This window comes from Chelonia mydas, chromosome 17 (assembly GCF_015237465.2).
Source record: "Chelonia mydas isolate rCheMyd1 chromosome 17, rCheMyd1.pri.v2, whole genome shotgun sequence".
NCBI lineage: Eukaryota > Metazoa > Chordata > Testudines > Cheloniidae > Chelonia > Chelonia mydas.
The window spans coordinates 233,035-251,539 of NC_051257.2; the positions used below are offsets into that span (position 1 = coordinate 233,035).

The following is an 18,505-nucleotide window of genomic DNA, read 5'->3' on the forward strand; positions in this document are numbered from 1 at the left end:
TAATATCAAATATTTATAGTACAGTACGAGTCAGAGGCCTCAAATAGGATCAGGACCCCACTGTGCCGGGTGCTATCCAGACACTTATGGAAACATGTTCCCTTCCTCAAATAGCTTACAATCCAAGGGGGGAAAAAAAGCTACTGCAAAGGATGGGATGGGAAGAATAAAGTTACCATTAAACATACACAATTTTTAGATAAACAACATTGTGCAATTCCTCTTCCAATAACTATAAACAAAATACCAGTTGTTCGCCATTACCCCTCAGAGCATCATTAATTGGCAGAAATGGGACTGGAGGAGAAGCTAAAAGACAGTACTGTGCATAATGGGCTGCCTAAAAGAAGGTGCAGAGACATTTGTATGACAAGCTAACATGATGAAGCTTGTACCATTTACAGAGCGGGGGAGATAGGAGAGGTGATGCGATAAGAGACAAGAGTGAACACTCAGGGAGGGGCAGAGATGTGAAAGGCCTTGAAGGGAAGGAAAAGAAGCTTGTACTTGATGTCTTGAAATGGACAGTGGAAGGATTCAAAGGGTGGGTGGCGAGGGAAGAGTTCAGAGTTCCCGTGTGACAGGCAAGAAAGAGGATCTCAGCAGCTGCACTTTATATGGATGGGAGAGAAACAATGTGGGTGTCAGGGAGTTAATCAAGGTGGGAGATGAGGAGGCCTAGACCCAAAAAAAGAAAGAAAAGAAAAAGAAAAGAAACACAGATTGTAAGCTTTTTGTGAAGGAAGCAGCAGCAAGATTTGGGCACCACCTGGATGCTGGGGCAAGAGAGTCAGAAGTGACCCTCCCCCCCAACTAGGGGCCTGATTGACAGGAAGAGTAGCAGAAACACTTATATAGATATGGTGGCAGTGGCTACTGACATTTTTACTACCCTATTATCTAGACAGTTCTGAAAGGGTTACACAAAATGGTGGCTAACATACCAGTGGCTGCTGGCGCCTTATCTGCACTAGAACTCCTACCAGTAGAACAGCATGGGTGGGAAATTTTAGGGTAAAGGTCTAGCACAGATGTAGCCTTTAGGTTACAGATGGAGCCGACAGCCCCCATTTCCAGCTTGTCACAGCAAGCCTTTCTTGAAGTCAGCAGCATGGAATGAAGGGAATCTGGCATCAGCATATGTGTGTGTGCATGGTTCATGCACTCAGGGGTGGAGGGCTGACTTTAATCATACTTTCCACAACGGGGGAGGAGTGGCAAAGCACAGTAAGCTGATGGGCGTTTTCTGTGTGTTCAGAAATTCCTCCTGTTTGACTTTATCCCAGCCACCTCTGGTTCCCCTCCAACAATATATATTGGAGGGGGAAGGGAAGAAAGAGCACACATGGATGAAAAATCAGACGGGGGAGTCCTCCACATTCCCAGGATTCCTTTTATATGTAACAGGCAATTCAAGGAGAGCACAGTTGTCTGATGGTCTTACAAATTCCTCATTCTGGGGAATTATTGGGATAGAAAATGGCTCACAAGATCAGCCACGTACAAACTTAATCCCTTCTGTACAGTTTAATCCAGAAAACCTATTGACTACTGTATTGGCAGTAACCTTCGAAAGCAGATAAAAAAAACAGACTCAGTGCCTTCTACATAGGTGTGGGGGCTGCAGAGTCAAACACTTCAGCAAATTGAGCTTGGGCTCTGTGTAGAAGTAGTCACTTGGAGGCTTTATTTTATGCGATGGAATAAACAAAACCTAAATCTTGCAAATCTTAAACAATACAGTCAAAGTCTAGAAAATAGCTAATCAGCACTTGCTTTCCAAACAGATGGCCAAGCTCAGTGATCATTTGTGTCCACCAATGCGACCCCAGGCTCTCTAGTTGTCTTACCCCTACTACTAGGGTTGCCAACTGTCTAATCCAGGGGTGGCCAACCTGAGCCTGAGGAAGGAGCCAGAAGTTACCAATGTACGTTGCCAAAGAGCCACAGTAATAAGTCAGGAGCCCCCTATCAGCTCCCCCCCAGCCCTGCTCCCAGCGCGCCCCGCCGATCAGTGCCTCCCCCTCCCCCCCCGCACCTCCTGATCAGCGCTGTGCTGTGACTACACAAGCCACGTTAAAGTGCTGCCATGGCATCACTTTAACGTTGGCAGTGTAGACAAACCCTTAGAAAATATAATCCATCCAGGAAGTATTTGAGTTACTTTCCCGTCTATGCTTCTCATCCGCACTCCAGCTCATCCCTCCTGGTATTTACTACAAGCAGAACTGATCTTCTCAAAGTAATGTCCAGATTGTATAAATATTCCTTTCCACTGATATGCCCTAAATAGCAGTGCCCCTCCTTCATCTACACCAATGAGATATTTTTAGAGACGCTGCTTATCTCAGATGGCAGACAATTAGTATTTCAGGCAAAAATTCACTTGATGACAAAAAGCCAACTTAGCTGAAGCCTCTGGGGGTGGGGGTGGGGGGAAGCAGGCACACAAAAGCATCTTCTGAATTCTCATGGCTTTAGCTTGAACATACCGCACATTCTTTGTCTCACATTGTACCAAGCAGAAAAATCCTCAGTGCGGCTCACTCTGAGCTGAAAAAGGTTAAATAGCACTAACTGCCAGGTAAACATGGTCAATAACTGAGATTTGGAAGGAGCCTCTCACATAATCCAGTTGGACATAGAATACCATAAGCATACACTGACACTTGGCAGGTGGTCTGGTTTAATTTAAGTGTGATAGATCCATTATCCTCTTATCTTTGCTCTGTTAATTTCCAAGTAGGGAAGAAAACAGGGAAGGCCACTATGCTTCCATTCTGCAGCACACACACTCTCTGGTAACTGCAATTGCTCTCTCCAATTTGTTCTCGCTTCCTTCGTTGCCCTCCTCATATCAGGACACTACTCCCAAACTCAGGCCTTATCCACACTCAAAACTTAAAAATCAACCTAGCTATGTTGCTCACGGATGTGAAAATTTTTGCCCCCGAGCATCACTTGTAAATTGATCTAACCCCCGGTAGCAGACATAGCTAGGTCAACAGAAGAATCCTTGAATGACCCAGCCATCTCCTCTGAGAAAGGTAGATTAACTCCTTTGATGTAAAAACCTCTTCCATTGATGTAGGAAGCATCTGTGCTACGGGACTACAGAAATACCTCCCAATTAAACAGCTGGCTTGAAAACATCACCAATCTACAAATTAACTTGCACTGCTCAGCTGGCCATTCATATCATCATCACAGCCAGCAATGATATGGTCCCTGCGTCTCTCATCTCAATGATTTTACACTTTCTAGGGACTCCAGGATTCACCTGAACCTGAGAAAAGCCTCAAAAAGGTGCCAAACCTGCCCTCTCCCATTCTGGATCCATTATTCCTATTTGCTCCTAATTTTATCCACTTCCTGCATAAGAGGCATAGGTGGCAGTCTCTCCACTGTTACTACAACAGCAAGCTTATAGCTCATCCTGTCAGTGACCTTTAAGAAAATTATTAAGGCAGATGACACCTAAATGGCACAGACTGCACCAGTCCTCATCTATACAGACAAAGATTTCAAGTAACCTAAGGAAATATTTTCCTTAATTGACTTTACAAACCAGAACTATAAACAGCTGAAACTAGAAGGCAAAACCACGACACAGCTGAGGCCTACGGGTACATTCACGTATTCTGACATATCCTTTCATGTGTAAATGAGGGCAGAATCTGGCCCTGAAATTATAAATGAATTAATAGTTCTGCTGATTACGTGCAAGCTGTAAAAGAATCCTGTTCACACTCCCACAGCACTGCAGAGCTAACTCAGCTAACAGAAATACTAAGTGACAAGCCCTGTTTTGTTACTAAAGCAAGCAAATCTAATTGAACATATACAAGGAGCAAATCAGTTGAGCATAAGAATTGCCATCCTGGGTCAGACCAACGATCTATCTAGCCCAGAATCCTGTTTCAGACAGTGGCCAGTGTGACACACTTCAGAGGAAATGAAAACAACAGGGCAATTTTGATTGATCCATCCCCTGTCATCCAGTCCCAGCTTCTGGCAGTCAGAAGTTTAGGGACACCTGGAGCATGGGGTTGCATCCCTCTCCATCTTGGCTAATAGCCACTGATGGACCAACCTATCCTCCAGGAACTTATCTAACTCTTTTTTTTAAACCAGTTATACTTTTGGTCTTCACAACATCCCATAGCAATGAGTTCAAGAGATTGACTATGCAATGTGTGAAGAAATACTTCCTTTTGTTTGTTTTAAACCTGCTGCCTGCTAATTTCATCAGGTGACCCCTAGTTCTTGTGTCATGTAGAGAGGTAAATAACACTTCCCTATTCGCTTTCTCCACACAATGTTTTTAGAGACCTCCATCATCTCCCCCCTTAGTCATCTCTTTTCTAAGCCGAACAGTCCCACTCTCCTTAATTTCTCTTCGTATGGAAACTGTTCCATCCCCTTTATCATTTTCGTTGCCCTTTTCTTCACCTTTTCCAATTCTAATTTTTTTTTTTTTTTAAGATGGAGTGACCAGAACCGTTCATAGCATTGAAGGTGCGGGCGTTCCATAGATTTATAGAGCAGCACTGGAATATTTTCTGTTTTATTATCTATCCCTTTGCTAATGGAGCTTAACAGTCTGCTAAGCTTTTTTGATAGGTGCTGCACAATCAATTGATAGGTGCTGCACAATAGTTCTCAGAGAACTATTCACAATTCCGCCAAGATCTCTTTTTGGAGCATGATCAAGCTTTTCCTACACAGGCAATTTTCAGAATAGCATTTAGCTTTAATTAAGATTAGGGGTGATCTGAAATACCATTACACCTGTTTAATCAAAAGCAGATGTTGTAGCTGTTGTCGAGGGCTCTGTGTGGTGCTGTTTCCAGCCCTACCCATGAGTTTACCAGCCTGAACTGAAGTCAGCAGGGTTAGAATTAAAATCCTCAACATCATTCCCACCGGGTTACATTGTCAGGCTCCACCCATTTGTACTTTCTTTTAAAGCAGGAAAAAACTCTCGAACAGTTCTAAAAAGAAATAGAGTCATAATTCATACACAAATAAAAGGATATGCTGGAAGTTAGGTATTTACATTCACCCTGACTTGTCTTATTATAAGGCACCTGTAAGTTCTTCTTCGCATTATGAGTACATGGCAACACCCAACTTAGGCACGGTCTAAAAGGAAGTTTTGATAGGAAATAGATTATTGGACATAATACATAAGAAGAAAGTAAAAAGTAAAGGAGGAGTAATTTGTAGCTGTTGAATTTAACGCGACATGTGAAAGACCTGGGACAAACTGGAGGAATTACACTGTTCCACAGACCCTGTTACATTCTCCCATTACCATTACAGTTCTTCAGCATGCCTAATTCAGCAAAGCACTTGCTTAACCTTATGCACCTGCTTTAGTCCCACTGGCTTCAATGAGATTTAAACGTGTGTTAAGTGCTTTGATGAATTGGGGCCATAATGCTATATAAGTAGCTAACAGGCTGGCTTTCTATCAGCATACATTTTCTTCCACATCGGGTATATCAGATTCATCAATGTCATCTGCACTTTGAGCATGACTTAATGTTTAAATTCAAGGTGAGACAGATTATAAAGGTGACCTTCCATTACAGATTTCTAAACTTTTTCAGTTGCCCTATTATTCTGAATCTCCTGTCTCACAGGGATTGAATTCACTGGGCAACATTTGTATAGTGCATTGAAAAGTATCTGTTGTATACATGCTGATTATTATTATTGACCTTGATAAACACAGTGGGTGCAAGGGTGAACCACACGTGGTCTCTAAAGAGAAAATATTCTGCTAACACAGAATGACAAAGAAAGAAACAGTTAAGCAGAAAAAAGAATAAACCACTCCCTGTTAACCTTCATTCCTTGTAGAAAACAAAATAAAAGAGTGGTCTGCATTGCCATCCAAGTTCTAAGAGAGAGACATAACTTCTGGCAGACGGACCTGTAGGCATTTCTTCCCCTCCCAGTACACAGAAGCAGCAATTCTGAACTGTTTGCAAGGTCCTTGGAACAGAAGACAACCTGCTATTGAAGACTGGAGATAGCAGACAGAACAAGGTTTTTCTGTCTCTAATTTAAAGGATTCTATGAAATTCTCAAATAACCTTTAATATCTCGGACTGTACAATAATCTTATTTTTTAAAACTCCATTGTTGGTCACAGCAACAATTGCTACAACTAGAAAACTTCAGCTGCAGAAACATAGCTTGTAATGTCCCACTGTTTAGTGTTTTAAATATATATCAGTTACTGTTTTAAACAGAAAGTTGATTAAAGAATGGTGCTCTGTAATTTGTGAAATTGCACATTTTAATTATGAAAATTAACACACACATCTGGCTGTTGAAAGTTATTTCCCTGAGTAAACACTGACTCAGTGCAGAATGTACAATATAAGATTTATTAGTAACCATTAGCAAGTTTAAAAAAAACCCAACTCATTGCACTACACAGAGAAATATTTCAAAATGGAAGAGAATTTTCCCCTATTTCTGTGGTTTGCAGCTATTCTGTTTCAATGGAATTTAACTTCTTAGGAGATTAAACAGACCAGGGTCTCACTATTATATGCTATAGGAAACTGATTTATCTGAATTTTTCAACTTTGAATGACGATGACTAGTATAGGTCAAACACCTGAATTTTCATACTTTTCTGTCCTCTACTCCTGTCAGGCGCTCTGGTGTTGAAATGTGTCGGTGCATACACTTCCTTCTTTGACAGAAACGTCCCGTTTAAGTTAAAGAGAAAGTGGCCATGAAAACTCCAAAGACAACTGTTAAATTCTTAGGCCTGGTCTACACTTGGGGGGCGCAGGGGGCGGGGGAGAGAAAGAGAGAGAATTGATCTAAGTTACTTAACTTCAGCTATGTGAATAACGTAGCTGAAGTCAACATACTTAAATCTACTCACTACAGTTTCTTCACTGCAGTGAGTCAATTGCTGACGCTCCCCTGTCGACTCCGCCTGCGCCTCTCACCCTGGTGGAGTACTGGAGTCACAGATCGCTCGGGGGTCAATTTATTGGGTCTAGACTAGACCCGATAAATCGACCCCCCGCCGATCCAGCGGGTAGTACAGACATACCCTCAGTTAATGGAAATAAAGAACACAATTGAATTTTAAAGTCAGGTAAAGCCTTGGGACACTTGCTGCTTTCAAAGTGCAAAGTGTGATAGCTCCATAAAAAAGTCACAGCAACTCAATATTTGTGGGAAAAAAAGCCTTCCTGAACTCTAAACATCTCTCCAAAGGCTGCTCAGCTGTTACAAACACACATTATCATAAAACAACAGATCTATACCAGTGTTGCCCTTAATGAAGGTCAAACCTTGGGCTAGATGAAAGAATACTGTTGCTAAATGAAGACACTCAAATACCTTTGCTAACTGGTGACAGAAAGGTTTCATCCACACTATGGCTAAAATAATCATTTTATAACCAGTGAGAGGCATGGTCTCTTTAAACACCTACAATTTACAATATTTAGCATGCATCCAAACAGCAGGTTGTCTGCCATCATAATTGCCAAATAAATTGCCACAAGTACTCCTTTTCTTTTTGCGAATACAGACTAACATGGCTGCTACTCTGAAACCCAAACATAATTGTGTTTGTGTGTTCACTCCTAGCATTCTGTCTGTCTTCCTAGGAAAATCTTTTGCAGTGCCTCCGCACCAACTGCCCATGCCAAAAACCAGCTGCCCATGCGCCAACTCTGTGAGTGCTCTGGGGCTGGAGCACCCACAGGGAAAAATTAGCAGGTGCTCCACACCCACCAGCAGCCAAGCTCCCCCGCCTCCCCATTTGGCGGCACTTAGGACTTTCCAGGAGGGAGGGGAAGAGCTCAGGGGAGGAGGTGGAGAAGAGGCAGGGCAGAGGCAGGGACTTGGGGAAGGGGTGGAATGGGGGTGGGATGAGGGCAGTGCAGGGGCAGGGACAGGGGCATGGGGGGATTGAGCACCTATGCCAAAAAATATTCAGGTTTTTTTCCAGACAACTTCCAGTTTCTGCCTAAGATTAGGGGATTTCTTAGGCAAAACCCCTAATCCTTTGTCATGGAAGTCACAGTGTCTATCTGGTATCATGTAGGTTTTCCAGTCATCGCGAGCTGCTGCTTTTTCCACCTCCTTGATTTTAGTGCCTAGAAGCCAAACAGGGCAGAAAGCAGCACCCCAGCTGCATCCCAAGGTGCCACCTGACAAGAAGGCAGAGGCAAGTACTACAGTTTGTGTTCATACATTGCTGAATGGAACTGCAGGGAGGGCAGAAAATGAGCCAGACTGAGCTCTGTCTGCTGATGGGCCAGTGTTGTGAAATCCAAACTGAGAGTGACCGGCTGGGACACCTGGCAATTGCCAAGTGCACTTTATGAATGGGTGTGTGAAATGAGCAACTGTCTCACAGAAAAAAAGCTACCTATGACAGCCGTCCTTGGCGAAAGTGTTCCCTAGCACTCTAGAGACCAGCACCCTCTGGCAGATGATTTTGGTATGGGGAAGACTATTGGACTGTGTAAACTGCAACAGAGAAAGAGTTACTGACCTGAGTGACCAAGGTAACTAATGCCCCTGAAACAATGGACGGCAGCCTTGGAAGAATAGAGAGGCTTTTTTTTTGCCACCTGGACATGATATACGTGACACAATTACAACAAAGACTGCTGGAGTTCTAGTCCACCAGTAGCTTCTGTCATAACACAAACTTTGTCAGTGTTTTCATATTAACACCTAACTTTGCTGTCTCAGCATGTCTGTGTCTACATTCTGGAAAATCTGGGCAGCTATCCCACACTGCCTCAACAAAGGAAAGAGTGCTCAGAGGACATAGCCAAGGCATTCCGGAATGTCCTACAGCAGACAGAGCCAGGAGGAGCAATCAATCCCGTTACTGAGGCACAATGAGGGTGGTCCCAACACTCCATAACATAAGAGTGTTATGCTTTGTTACCCAAAGACAACTACATACGAACCTAGACCACTGGAAAGGGTGAGACAAGGTTAGCTTCCATGGTTACTATCACCGTACTAACTATGTTTGTGATTGTACACAAATCATGTTTAGAGCCTCCCATGTCACTAACCGGTTACAAAAAGTTAAAAACCATAGCGTGGACAGGGCTTAAAGAAAAGACAACTAACCAGACAGTGGACAAAGCAAGAAATCTGGAGAAAGACACTTTGCTTGACTTCAGTCTACATGTCCTGGTTTGTTATAGAATGCAGATGCATTACATTGTGAAGAACGTCCAGTCTCAAATGACTGTACACAAATAGTAATTCTGCGTAATCTCAAACACAGGTTTCCAAACATGAGATTAACATAATTTTAATAAGGCACAAGGTAGGTGAGGTAATATCTTTAATTGGACCAACTTCTGTTGGTAAGCGAGATAAGTTTACAGAGAGCTGTTCTTTAGGTGATTTGAGTGAGTGAAGCCATGTTATACACTGGTTTCACTGCAACTACATTTCAGCTGTATATAAATATGGTTTTAAACTATGATTGTCTGCCACATGAAGACGGGATCTCAGAATGCCAATCTCAGCGCTCACACCAGTATGGAAAGTTTCCTCAAGATAGTAAGTTTTGCTGTCACCTACTGAGAGAGATATTAAAGCAAGTGCCTCTACCTCTTTCTCTTCAGTGACATACTGGAATTTCTATCCCAAACATCAGGCTAACCTAAAGGAGACATTGGCTGTTTTGAAAAGTGCCAGTCATCTTCTCATTCTTCCAAATGGGGAGGCAAGGTGCACTAGATTTTCAAAATTTTCCATGCTGTGACCCATTACAACAGGAAAAAAAAAAATTCAGACCCTCCCGTCTAGCCATAAAAGAGCAGGGATATAGCTGGACCAGTTCACAACTCCCAGGTTGAGAAACCATGAATGGACTGGAACTCAAGACTTGGGTTCTATCCCTGGCTCTGTTATGGACCTACTGGGTGACCCAGACTTCACCTCTGTTTCCCATCTCCACTAGTGCTTACGCTGGCGTAATTCATGTCACTCGGGCGGTGAAATATTTACACCACTGAGTGACATAAGTGGTAGTGCAGACATTGCCCATGCAGAGTAAGGCTATCACAAAAACATAGGGCTGTACCCAAGTATCTAACAGTGAGGAGGGGGGGGAAAATAGCCAAACACTAGATATGAGAACAATCCACTCTCTCCAGATTGCTCTGATGCTATGCTTACGTCTAGACACACTGATTGCCCCAGCAATCAGAGAACTTTACTGAGTCAGTCCAAAGACACTAAAAACTAAAAACATTTGTCATCTATCTGTAGTGATGGAGGGAGTTGCCCACCCCCAACCAAAGCCTTATTAACTACAATATCACAACGCTGTCCATACCAGTTCCCAGACTCATTTTCTTTTTGCAAACTCATAAAAATACAAAAAGAAAAGGTTTCAGAGTAACAGCCGTGTTAGTCTGTATTCGCAAAAAGAAAAGGAGTACTTGTGGCACCTTAGAGACTAACCAATTTATTTGAGCATGAGCTTTCCTGAGCTACAGCTCACTTCATCGGATGCATACTGTGAAGGGTGATCACTTTAGATAAGCTATTACCAGCAGGAGAGTGGGGTGGGAGGAGGTATTTTTTCATGCTTTGTGTGTATATAAAAAGATCCTCTACACTTTCCACAATATGCATCCGATGAAGTGAGCTGTAGCTCACGAAAGCTTATGCTCAAATAAATTGGTTAGTCTCTAAGGTGCCACAAGTACTCGGTTTCTTTTTGCGAATACAGACTAACACGGCTGTTACTCTGAAACCTGTCATAAAAATACAAAGTAACTGCAGTCACATTACTGGAGAGAAGATTAAAATCATTAAAACAAGATGCACCCTTTCTGCAGATACTTTCCTTAAATTACTGTTATTTACAAATAATCATATCCACTTATGTGGGATTACGACTAGGGCCCTAACAAATTCACGGCCATGAAAAATGCATCATGGACCATGAAATCTGGTCTCTCCCAAGAAATCTGGTCTTTTATGCGCTTTTACCCTATACCAGGGATAGTCAATTATTTTTTGAAAAGGTCCACATTTCTTGGTCAAAGTATACTCAAGGTCCAGACTCCAGAGAAAATAATAAAAAAATATAATAAATAATAATTATTATAAGTACATAAAAAGATTTTGGGGTCCATTCAAAGGCATCAAGTAGTCTGGATTTAGTCCATGGTCCGCCTATTGACTACCCCTGCCCTATACGACACAGATTTCATGGGGGAGATCAGTGTTTCTCAAATTGGGGGTCCTGACCCAAAAGAGGGTTGCAGGGGGTCACAAGGTTATTTTAGGAGGGTTGCAGTATTGCCACCCTTACTTCTGCATTGCCTTCAGAGCTCAGCAGCCAGAGAGCAGTGGCTGTTAGCCAGGCGCCCTGTTCTGAAGGCAGCGCTCTGCCAGCAGCAGCACAGAAGTAAGGGTGCAATACCGTACCATGCCATCCTTCTGCGCTGCTGCTGGTGGCGGCTTTGCCTTCAGAGATGGGCTCCCAGACAGCAGCAGCTGCTCTCCAGCTACCCAGCTCTGAAGGCAGCAGTGCAGAAGTATGGGTAGCAGTACTGCAACCCTCCCTCCACCCCCACCAACACTTTTATGGGTCAGGACCCCTACAATTACAACACAGTGAAATTTCAGATTTAAAATAGCTGAAATCATTAAATTTATGATTTTTAAAATCCTATGACCATGTAATTGACCAAACTGGACCTGAATTTGGTAGAGTCCTAATTATGACTGTGAAGTGGGCAGCATGGCGCAGCAGCAAGGCACTGAACTGGGAGCCAGGACCCCGGATCCTATTCTCAGCTCTGACACTAACCTGTTGTGTAAATCTTGGACAAGATGTGCCTCGGTTTCCCCATCTATAAAATAGGGCTAATGATACCAACCCTCTTTTGTACAGTGCTTTGAGATCTGTGTATGCAAAGTGCTAAATAAGAGTAAAGTATTATTATTCCAACATAGTTTAAGAGCCTTGCAGAAAAGAGCATTTTGTCACCAACGCACACAATGGGAGCCATATAAGTACCTAAAATAGATATAGACAGACAGACACACACACACTTTTTAGGATAATGAATAAACCAAAGCTCTTAAAATTACAGGCCATTACCACCTTTGTTACAGCAAATGCATAATCAGCTTCTTTCTTCTGACTCAGCCACACCCTTCTCTTAATCATTGCTCTAGATGATTTTATTGACCTGCTAAGACTCACACCACCATCCTGAAGAACAGGTCTTTTTGGGGTCTTCACTTTGTTTTAATTAAAACAATTTAGGGTGTTACAATATAAACGGAATAATAATAAAAAAAATTTGCAACATTTTGGAGTGAAATTTTTTGCTGATTATCTGAGGAACATACCATGATCTCTACTGAGGTTAATTTTTTAAATTCTACACGGGGAGTTTTAAAAAATTAACCAAAGCATTCTCAATTTAGGAAATGGTAGACTGGCAATTCTGCCCTTTGCATTTAGCTCCATACCGTTTAAAGGTCAAAGGAACAATATCTTTCATCTACAGAAGTTCACGCTCAGCTTTCATGTCTATTACCCAGGAGCACCTATTTCAAAGCACAAAACTCAATAAAAGAACACATCATCTTGACACAAAATACGCATTGTACATACCTGGGAAGAATCAGGCGAACACACACACACACACACACACACACACACTTATTTTGTGAGTAAGCATGGTATAACTATGGAATGGGACATACTGGCTGGCTCTCAGCAGTCTCTTTCAGGCTCTGACACGCAGAGAGACAGCATGTTCCCCTCCTCTTCAGGGGGACGGGGGGTGAAGTTACGCACACACAGGGACTCGCTCGGGGTAAGGGTTACACACACAACGCCGCTGACTCCTCAGTAAACCCCGCTTATTCTCTCGCCTTAAAATGCAGAAAGTGAAACTTAGCCGCTAGGTCCCTCCTTTCCATTCAGCCTTTCCGAGGACCTTGGAGCCTCCCAGGATCACCAGCGCCGGGGCCTGTAAGAGGCGCCGCTGTCTCCCCCCCGGCCGGGCGACGGGGGCTCTGCGCGCAGAACGCCCCCGTCTCACCTGTGGATCGGGCCCGCCCCGCGCGGGAAGCAGGCTCCTGGACCGCCAGAGCCGGAGGGTCTCCCCGAGAGCGTGTCACGGCCGGCTCCCCGTCCGAGCCTGCGCCCTTCTGGCTCCGGAGCAGGCCCGAGCCCGGAGCATGCGGAGAGCGCGCGGTGAAGTCGCTGCCCTCGCTCCGCCCTCAGGGGCTGCCCGGCTCCCAGCCCGGAAATGTGAGCAGCAGCAATTCACGGCGGCGGGGGGCCCTGTGGACCCAAACCACCTCCCCGCTAGCGCAGCACAGGGGTGCTTCGCTTTCCCGCCGAGTCGAGCCCAGGCCGGCGGATTCTCGCCTTCAAGCACTCCGAGTCGCTGCTGGTTTTTAACACGCTGGGGAATGTTGCATGGCAGAAGTCAGGAGTGGTAAGGAAACATCATTAATGCCTGTCTGAGACCCACCCATCCCGCCTCACACACCTTCCTACTCGGACTAGAGCCTGCCAAGAGATGGATCCCCTTCCAGACCATAGGGTATCAGGCTTGGAAGGGACCTCAGGAGGTCATCTAGTCCAAGCCCCTGCTCAAAGCAGGACCAGTCCCCAATTTTTGCCCCATTAAATGGCCTGATCAAGGATTGAACTCACAAGCCTGGATTTAGCAGGCCAATGCTCAAACCACTGAGATATCCTACCTTCCCTCCAACCTGCCAGTTCTAGCTCTTGCCTCCTTAGCGGCAAAGAAAGAGCTTATGTTACACTGGACATGCCAAATACAAATCTGGACAACAGGGGCTCTTCTAAAAAGTTAAGTTCAATTAATCAAAATAACCTCCACTAACCAATCATCCTCATCCTAAACTAGACTACATTTTACACAGTAAAAATGGTAAAGAGTATTTTTCAGTTCACCTCATACAAGGACTATAGTGCAATCTCTTTATTCTTTACAGAACTGCACTCAAAAACAAAACAATGTAAAACTTTAGAGCCTACAAGTCCACTCAGTCCTACTTCTTATTCAGACAAGTGCTGAACAAACAAGATCGTTTACATTTACGGGAGATAATTCTGCCCGCTTATGTACGTCACCTGAAAGTGAGAAGCATTTGCATGGCACTTTTGTAGCCAGTATTGCAAGGTACTTACATGCCAGTTATGCTAAACATTTGTATGCCCCTTCATGCTTCAACCACCATTCCAGAGGACATGCTTCCATGCTGATGATGTTCATTCAAAAAATAATGCATTAATTAAATTTGTGACTGAACTCCTTAGGGGAGAATTGTACGTTTCCTGCTCTGTGTTTACCTGCATTCTGCCATATATTTTTTGTTATAGCAGTCTCAGATGATGACCCAGCACATTGTTCATTTTAAGAATACTTTAACTGCAGATGTGACAAAACACAAAGAAGGTACCAATGTAAGATTTCTAAAATTAGCTACATAGAATATAAGGGTTGGAAGGGACCTCAGGAGGTCATCTAGTCCAACCCCCTGCTCCAAGCAGGACCAATCCCCAACTAAATCATCCGAGCCAGGCCTGACCTTAACTACTTCTAAGGAAGGAGAGTCCACCACCTCCCTAGGTAACGCATTCCAGTGTTTCACCACCCTTCTAGTGAAAAAGTTTTTCCTAATATCCAACCTAGACCTCCCCCACTGCAACTTGAGACCATTTCTTCTCGTTCTGTCATCTGCTACCACTGAGAACAGTCTAGAGCCATCCTCTTTGGAATCCCCTTTCAGGTAGTTGAAAGCAGCTATCAAATCCCCCCTCATTCTTCTCTTCCACAGACTAAACAATCCCAGTTCCCTCAGCCTCTCCTCCTAAGTCATGTGTTCCAGACCCCTAATCATTTTTGTTGCCCTCCGCTGGACTCTTTCCAATTTTTCCACATCCTTCTTGTAGTGTGGGGCCCAAAACTGGACACAGTACTCCAGATGAGGCCTCACCAATGTCGAATAGAGGGGAACGATCACGTCCCTCGATCTGCTGGCAATGCCCCTACTTATACATCCCAAAATGCCACTGGCCTTCTTGGCAACAAGGGCAAGCTGTTGACTCCTATCCAGCTTCTCGTCCACTGTAACCCCTAGGTCCTTTTCTGCAGAACTGCTGCCTAGCCATTCGGTCCCTAGTCTGTAGCGGTGCATGGGATTGTTCCGTCCTAAGTGCAGGACTCTTGTCCTTGTTGAACCTCATCAGATTTCTTTTGGCCCAATCCTCTAATTTGTCTAGGGCCCTCTGTATCCTATCCCTACCCTCCAGCGTATCTACCTCTCCTTCCAGTTTAGTGTCATCTGCAAACTTGCTAAGGGTGCAATCCACACCATCCTCCAGATCATTTATGAAGATACATCATACATCACTCAACCCAAGGTTTAAGAATCTGAAGTGCCCTCCATAATCGGAGAGTTACGAGGTGTGGAGCATGCTTTCAGAAGTCTTAAAAGAGCAACACTCCGATGCGGAAATACAGAACCCGAACCACCAAAAAAGATCAATCTTCTGCTGGTGGCATCTGACTCAGATGATGAAAATTAATGTTCTTTGGTCTGCACTGCTTTGGACTGTTATCAAGCAGAACCTGTTATCAGCATGGACGCATGTGCTCTGGAATGGTGGTTGAAGCACGAAGGGACATATGAATCTTTAGTGCATCTGGCACCTCAATATCTTGCAATGCCGGCTACAGCTGTGCCATGTGAACACCTGTTCTCATTTTCAAGAGATATTATAAACAAGAAGCGGGCAGCATTATCTCCTGCAAACAGGAGTGAAAGTAACTTAACGACTTACCAGTACGCTGGAGTCCTGAGTGGGGGCATAGCCTCAAACGGGAGAGGTGGGGCCTTTAAATCAAGATTTAAAGGCCTCCAGGCTCCGGCTGTGGCTGGGAGTCCCAGGGCCTTTAAATCACCCTGGACCTCCAGCTGCAGAGGTGGCTGGAAGCTCAGGGCCCTTTAAATCACAGCAGGAGCCCTGCCGCCGCTACCCCGGGGCTCCAGCAGCAGGGCTGTGGTGGTGCTTTAAAGGGCCCGGGGCTCCCCGCAGCAGCCAGAGCCCCAGGCCCTTTAAATCACCGCCAGAGCCCTGCCACTGCTCGGGGTAGCAGTGGCAGGGCTCCCGTGGTGATTTAAAGGGCCCGGAGCTCCCTGCAGTGGCAGGTGCACTGGACCCTTTAAATCCCTGCCTGAGCCTGGCTGCCGGAACTCCGGCAGCCTGGCTCCAACGGTGATTTAAAGGGCCAGAGGCTCCCCGCAGCAGCTGGAGCCCTGGGCCTTTAAATCACCGCCAGGGAAGCCGGTCCGGTCCGGCATGGCGTACCAGCTCTTGCCGGTATGCCCTACCAGACTGGACCGGCTTACTTTCACCTCTGCCTGCCAATGTAAACAAACTTGTTTGTCTGAGCGATTGGTTGAACAAGGAGGAGGACTGAATGGATCTGTAGGCTCTAAAGTTTTACAATGTTTCATTTTTGAGTGCAGGTTTTTTTTTTTGTACATTTGTAAGTTCAACTTTCATGATAAAAAGATTGCACTACAATACTTGTATTAGGTGAATTAAAAAATACTATTTCTTTTGTTTCTTTTTTACAGTACAAATATTTGTAATAAAAAATAATATAAAGTGAGCACTGTACACTTTCTATTGTGTTGTAATTGAAATAAATATATTTGAAAATGTAGAAAATATTTAAGTGAATGGTATTATATTAACTGTGCGATTAATCGCAATTACATTTTTTAATCGCTTGACAGCCCTAGTTTCCAGTAAATTTCTTATCTGTCCTGCAGTGAAGATCATACTGTACAGAGTTTATGTATGAGAACCTTGAGAACAGAAGCCTGGATAAAAGGGAAGGTGTTGACCGTGCTTCTTTTGCTTGGTTTGTTTAAAATGAGCAGATGGGTCATTTTTAAATTTTCTTCTGACAGAACTGCACAGAGCTACACAAACTGGCTGCCTGTAGATGGTGTTGCTGTACCTACTGTAATCTAGCCTCCATAGCCATCCTCAGCCTATTTTTCATACCAGTCTTGGGCACTTCACTCATTCTGCATACATAAAAGACAAGCAGTGAAGGAACATCACTGGTTCAGCAGATACTATACAGGACTGGGAGTCAGCAGACCTGGATTCTATTCCCAGATCTGACACTGAGCTACAGTGTAATATCAGATGAGTCACTTCTCCTCTCTGTACCTCTGGTTTTCCCCTCTATCCCTTTGTATTGTCTATTAGACTGTAAACTCTTTGGGACAGGGCCAGTTTCCCATTTGGCATTTACAGAGCATCTAGCACAATGGGGACCCACTCTGAATTGGGACTGATGGCGCTACTATAATATAAACAACACAAGCTTAGTTATTAGAAAAGCCTCTGTTGGGGAGTACTCTCATTCTTAAGTGTACAGACAAAATTTCTAAGGCGAGGGAAAAGATAGTTTTACTACTTCTCCCCAGTGACCCATTACCGGGCATGAATCATCAGCAGGATAAACTCATGGTAAGGCCACTGGGCCAAATCAAGCTTTAGTGTAACTTCACTGAAGTCAATGGGAGGAATCGTCCCCTTACATTTAGGTGGCCATCAGTTGTTTGGAGCAATAGGGATCTTCACTCACCTCCCCAGCATGTTACATACACACTCAGACGTGAAGTGCACATAAATCTTAGGGGAGGGGAAGGCAATGAAATCTTCAAGTTCCATCCACAAACCAAGCTCCACGTACTTGAGGTGCCACATACAACTGTATTTTGAACACTAATCTATTGTACATTTTGCTGAGTTCCTCGGACACAATGCCCCCCTAAGGAGCTTAGATGCCCTGCTGGGCCCTTTTAGGCACTGGGGCTTGGGCCCTTCTTGATTAGGGGAAAAAATAAGCAGTGGCAACTTCCAAGGATCTGAAGAGGTCTGTGTAAGGTTGAAAGTGTTTCTTTCACCAACAGAAGTTGTTCCAATAAGATATTACCACACCAACCTTGTGTCTCTAATCACCTGAGACCAACACGGCTACACCACATCACTGCAAAGCACCACACTCATTTTGCTCAAGTGAGCTGTCACTCATAGTAGATTGTGCACATCTTCATACTATATATTATTCCTCTCTTTTCCTCCATGATTTGATCAGCAGTGAAACAGTTAGTAGTGGCATTTAAATTACACCCATTGGGCATTTAAATTAACACCTAATTGAAATTAATTGTGCAATTTACCCCTTTCAGAGCTTTTGCTTCAGAATCTCTGCCGTCTAAGGTTACACCAGCAGTTTCCAAACTGTAGGTCATAACTCCATTTCAGCAGAATGGGTCTCAGCAATCCCTAGTGTGTGGAGGATGCCATTTTGTTCTGGACAGCGTGACCTTGCATGTAGAGTGTATGGGATGACATGATGCATGGACGACGCCATTTTAG

General features: G+C 44.2%; 1 protein-coding gene and 1 long non-coding RNA gene across 9 annotated transcripts in view; both read right to left on the minus strand.

Annotated features, from left to right (window-relative positions):
• The window catches only part of MYO1C (myosin IC), a 142,031-nt gene that overhangs the window by 97,930 nt on the left and 25,596 nt on the right, over nt 1-18,505 (minus strand). For 2 of the 8 annotated variants that reach the window (XM_043530857.1, XM_037880731.2), the window contains exon 1: nt 13,101-13,234. The exons of 3 other annotated variants lie outside the window; for them this stretch is intronic. Coding sequence is in view for 2 of the 5 variants with exons in the window: in XM_043530854.1 (XP_043386789.1) it covers nt 12,931-12,978 (48 nt within the window). In the remaining 3 variants the exon portion in view is untranslated. Of the gene's footprint in view, nt 1-12,759; nt 13,262-18,505 lie in introns of those variants that run through there. 3 more of the 8 variants (XM_043530854.1, XM_037880729.2, XM_037880732.2) reach the window with 3 other exon arrangements.
• On the minus strand, nt 4,086-12,773 carry LOC122463164. The gene is made up of 3 exons (XR_006286248.1): nt 12,668-12,773; nt 10,204-10,262; nt 4,086-9,602 (listed from the first exon to the last, which is right to left on the minus strand). It is a non-coding gene; the product is annotated as an uncharacterized LOC122463164 (long non-coding RNA).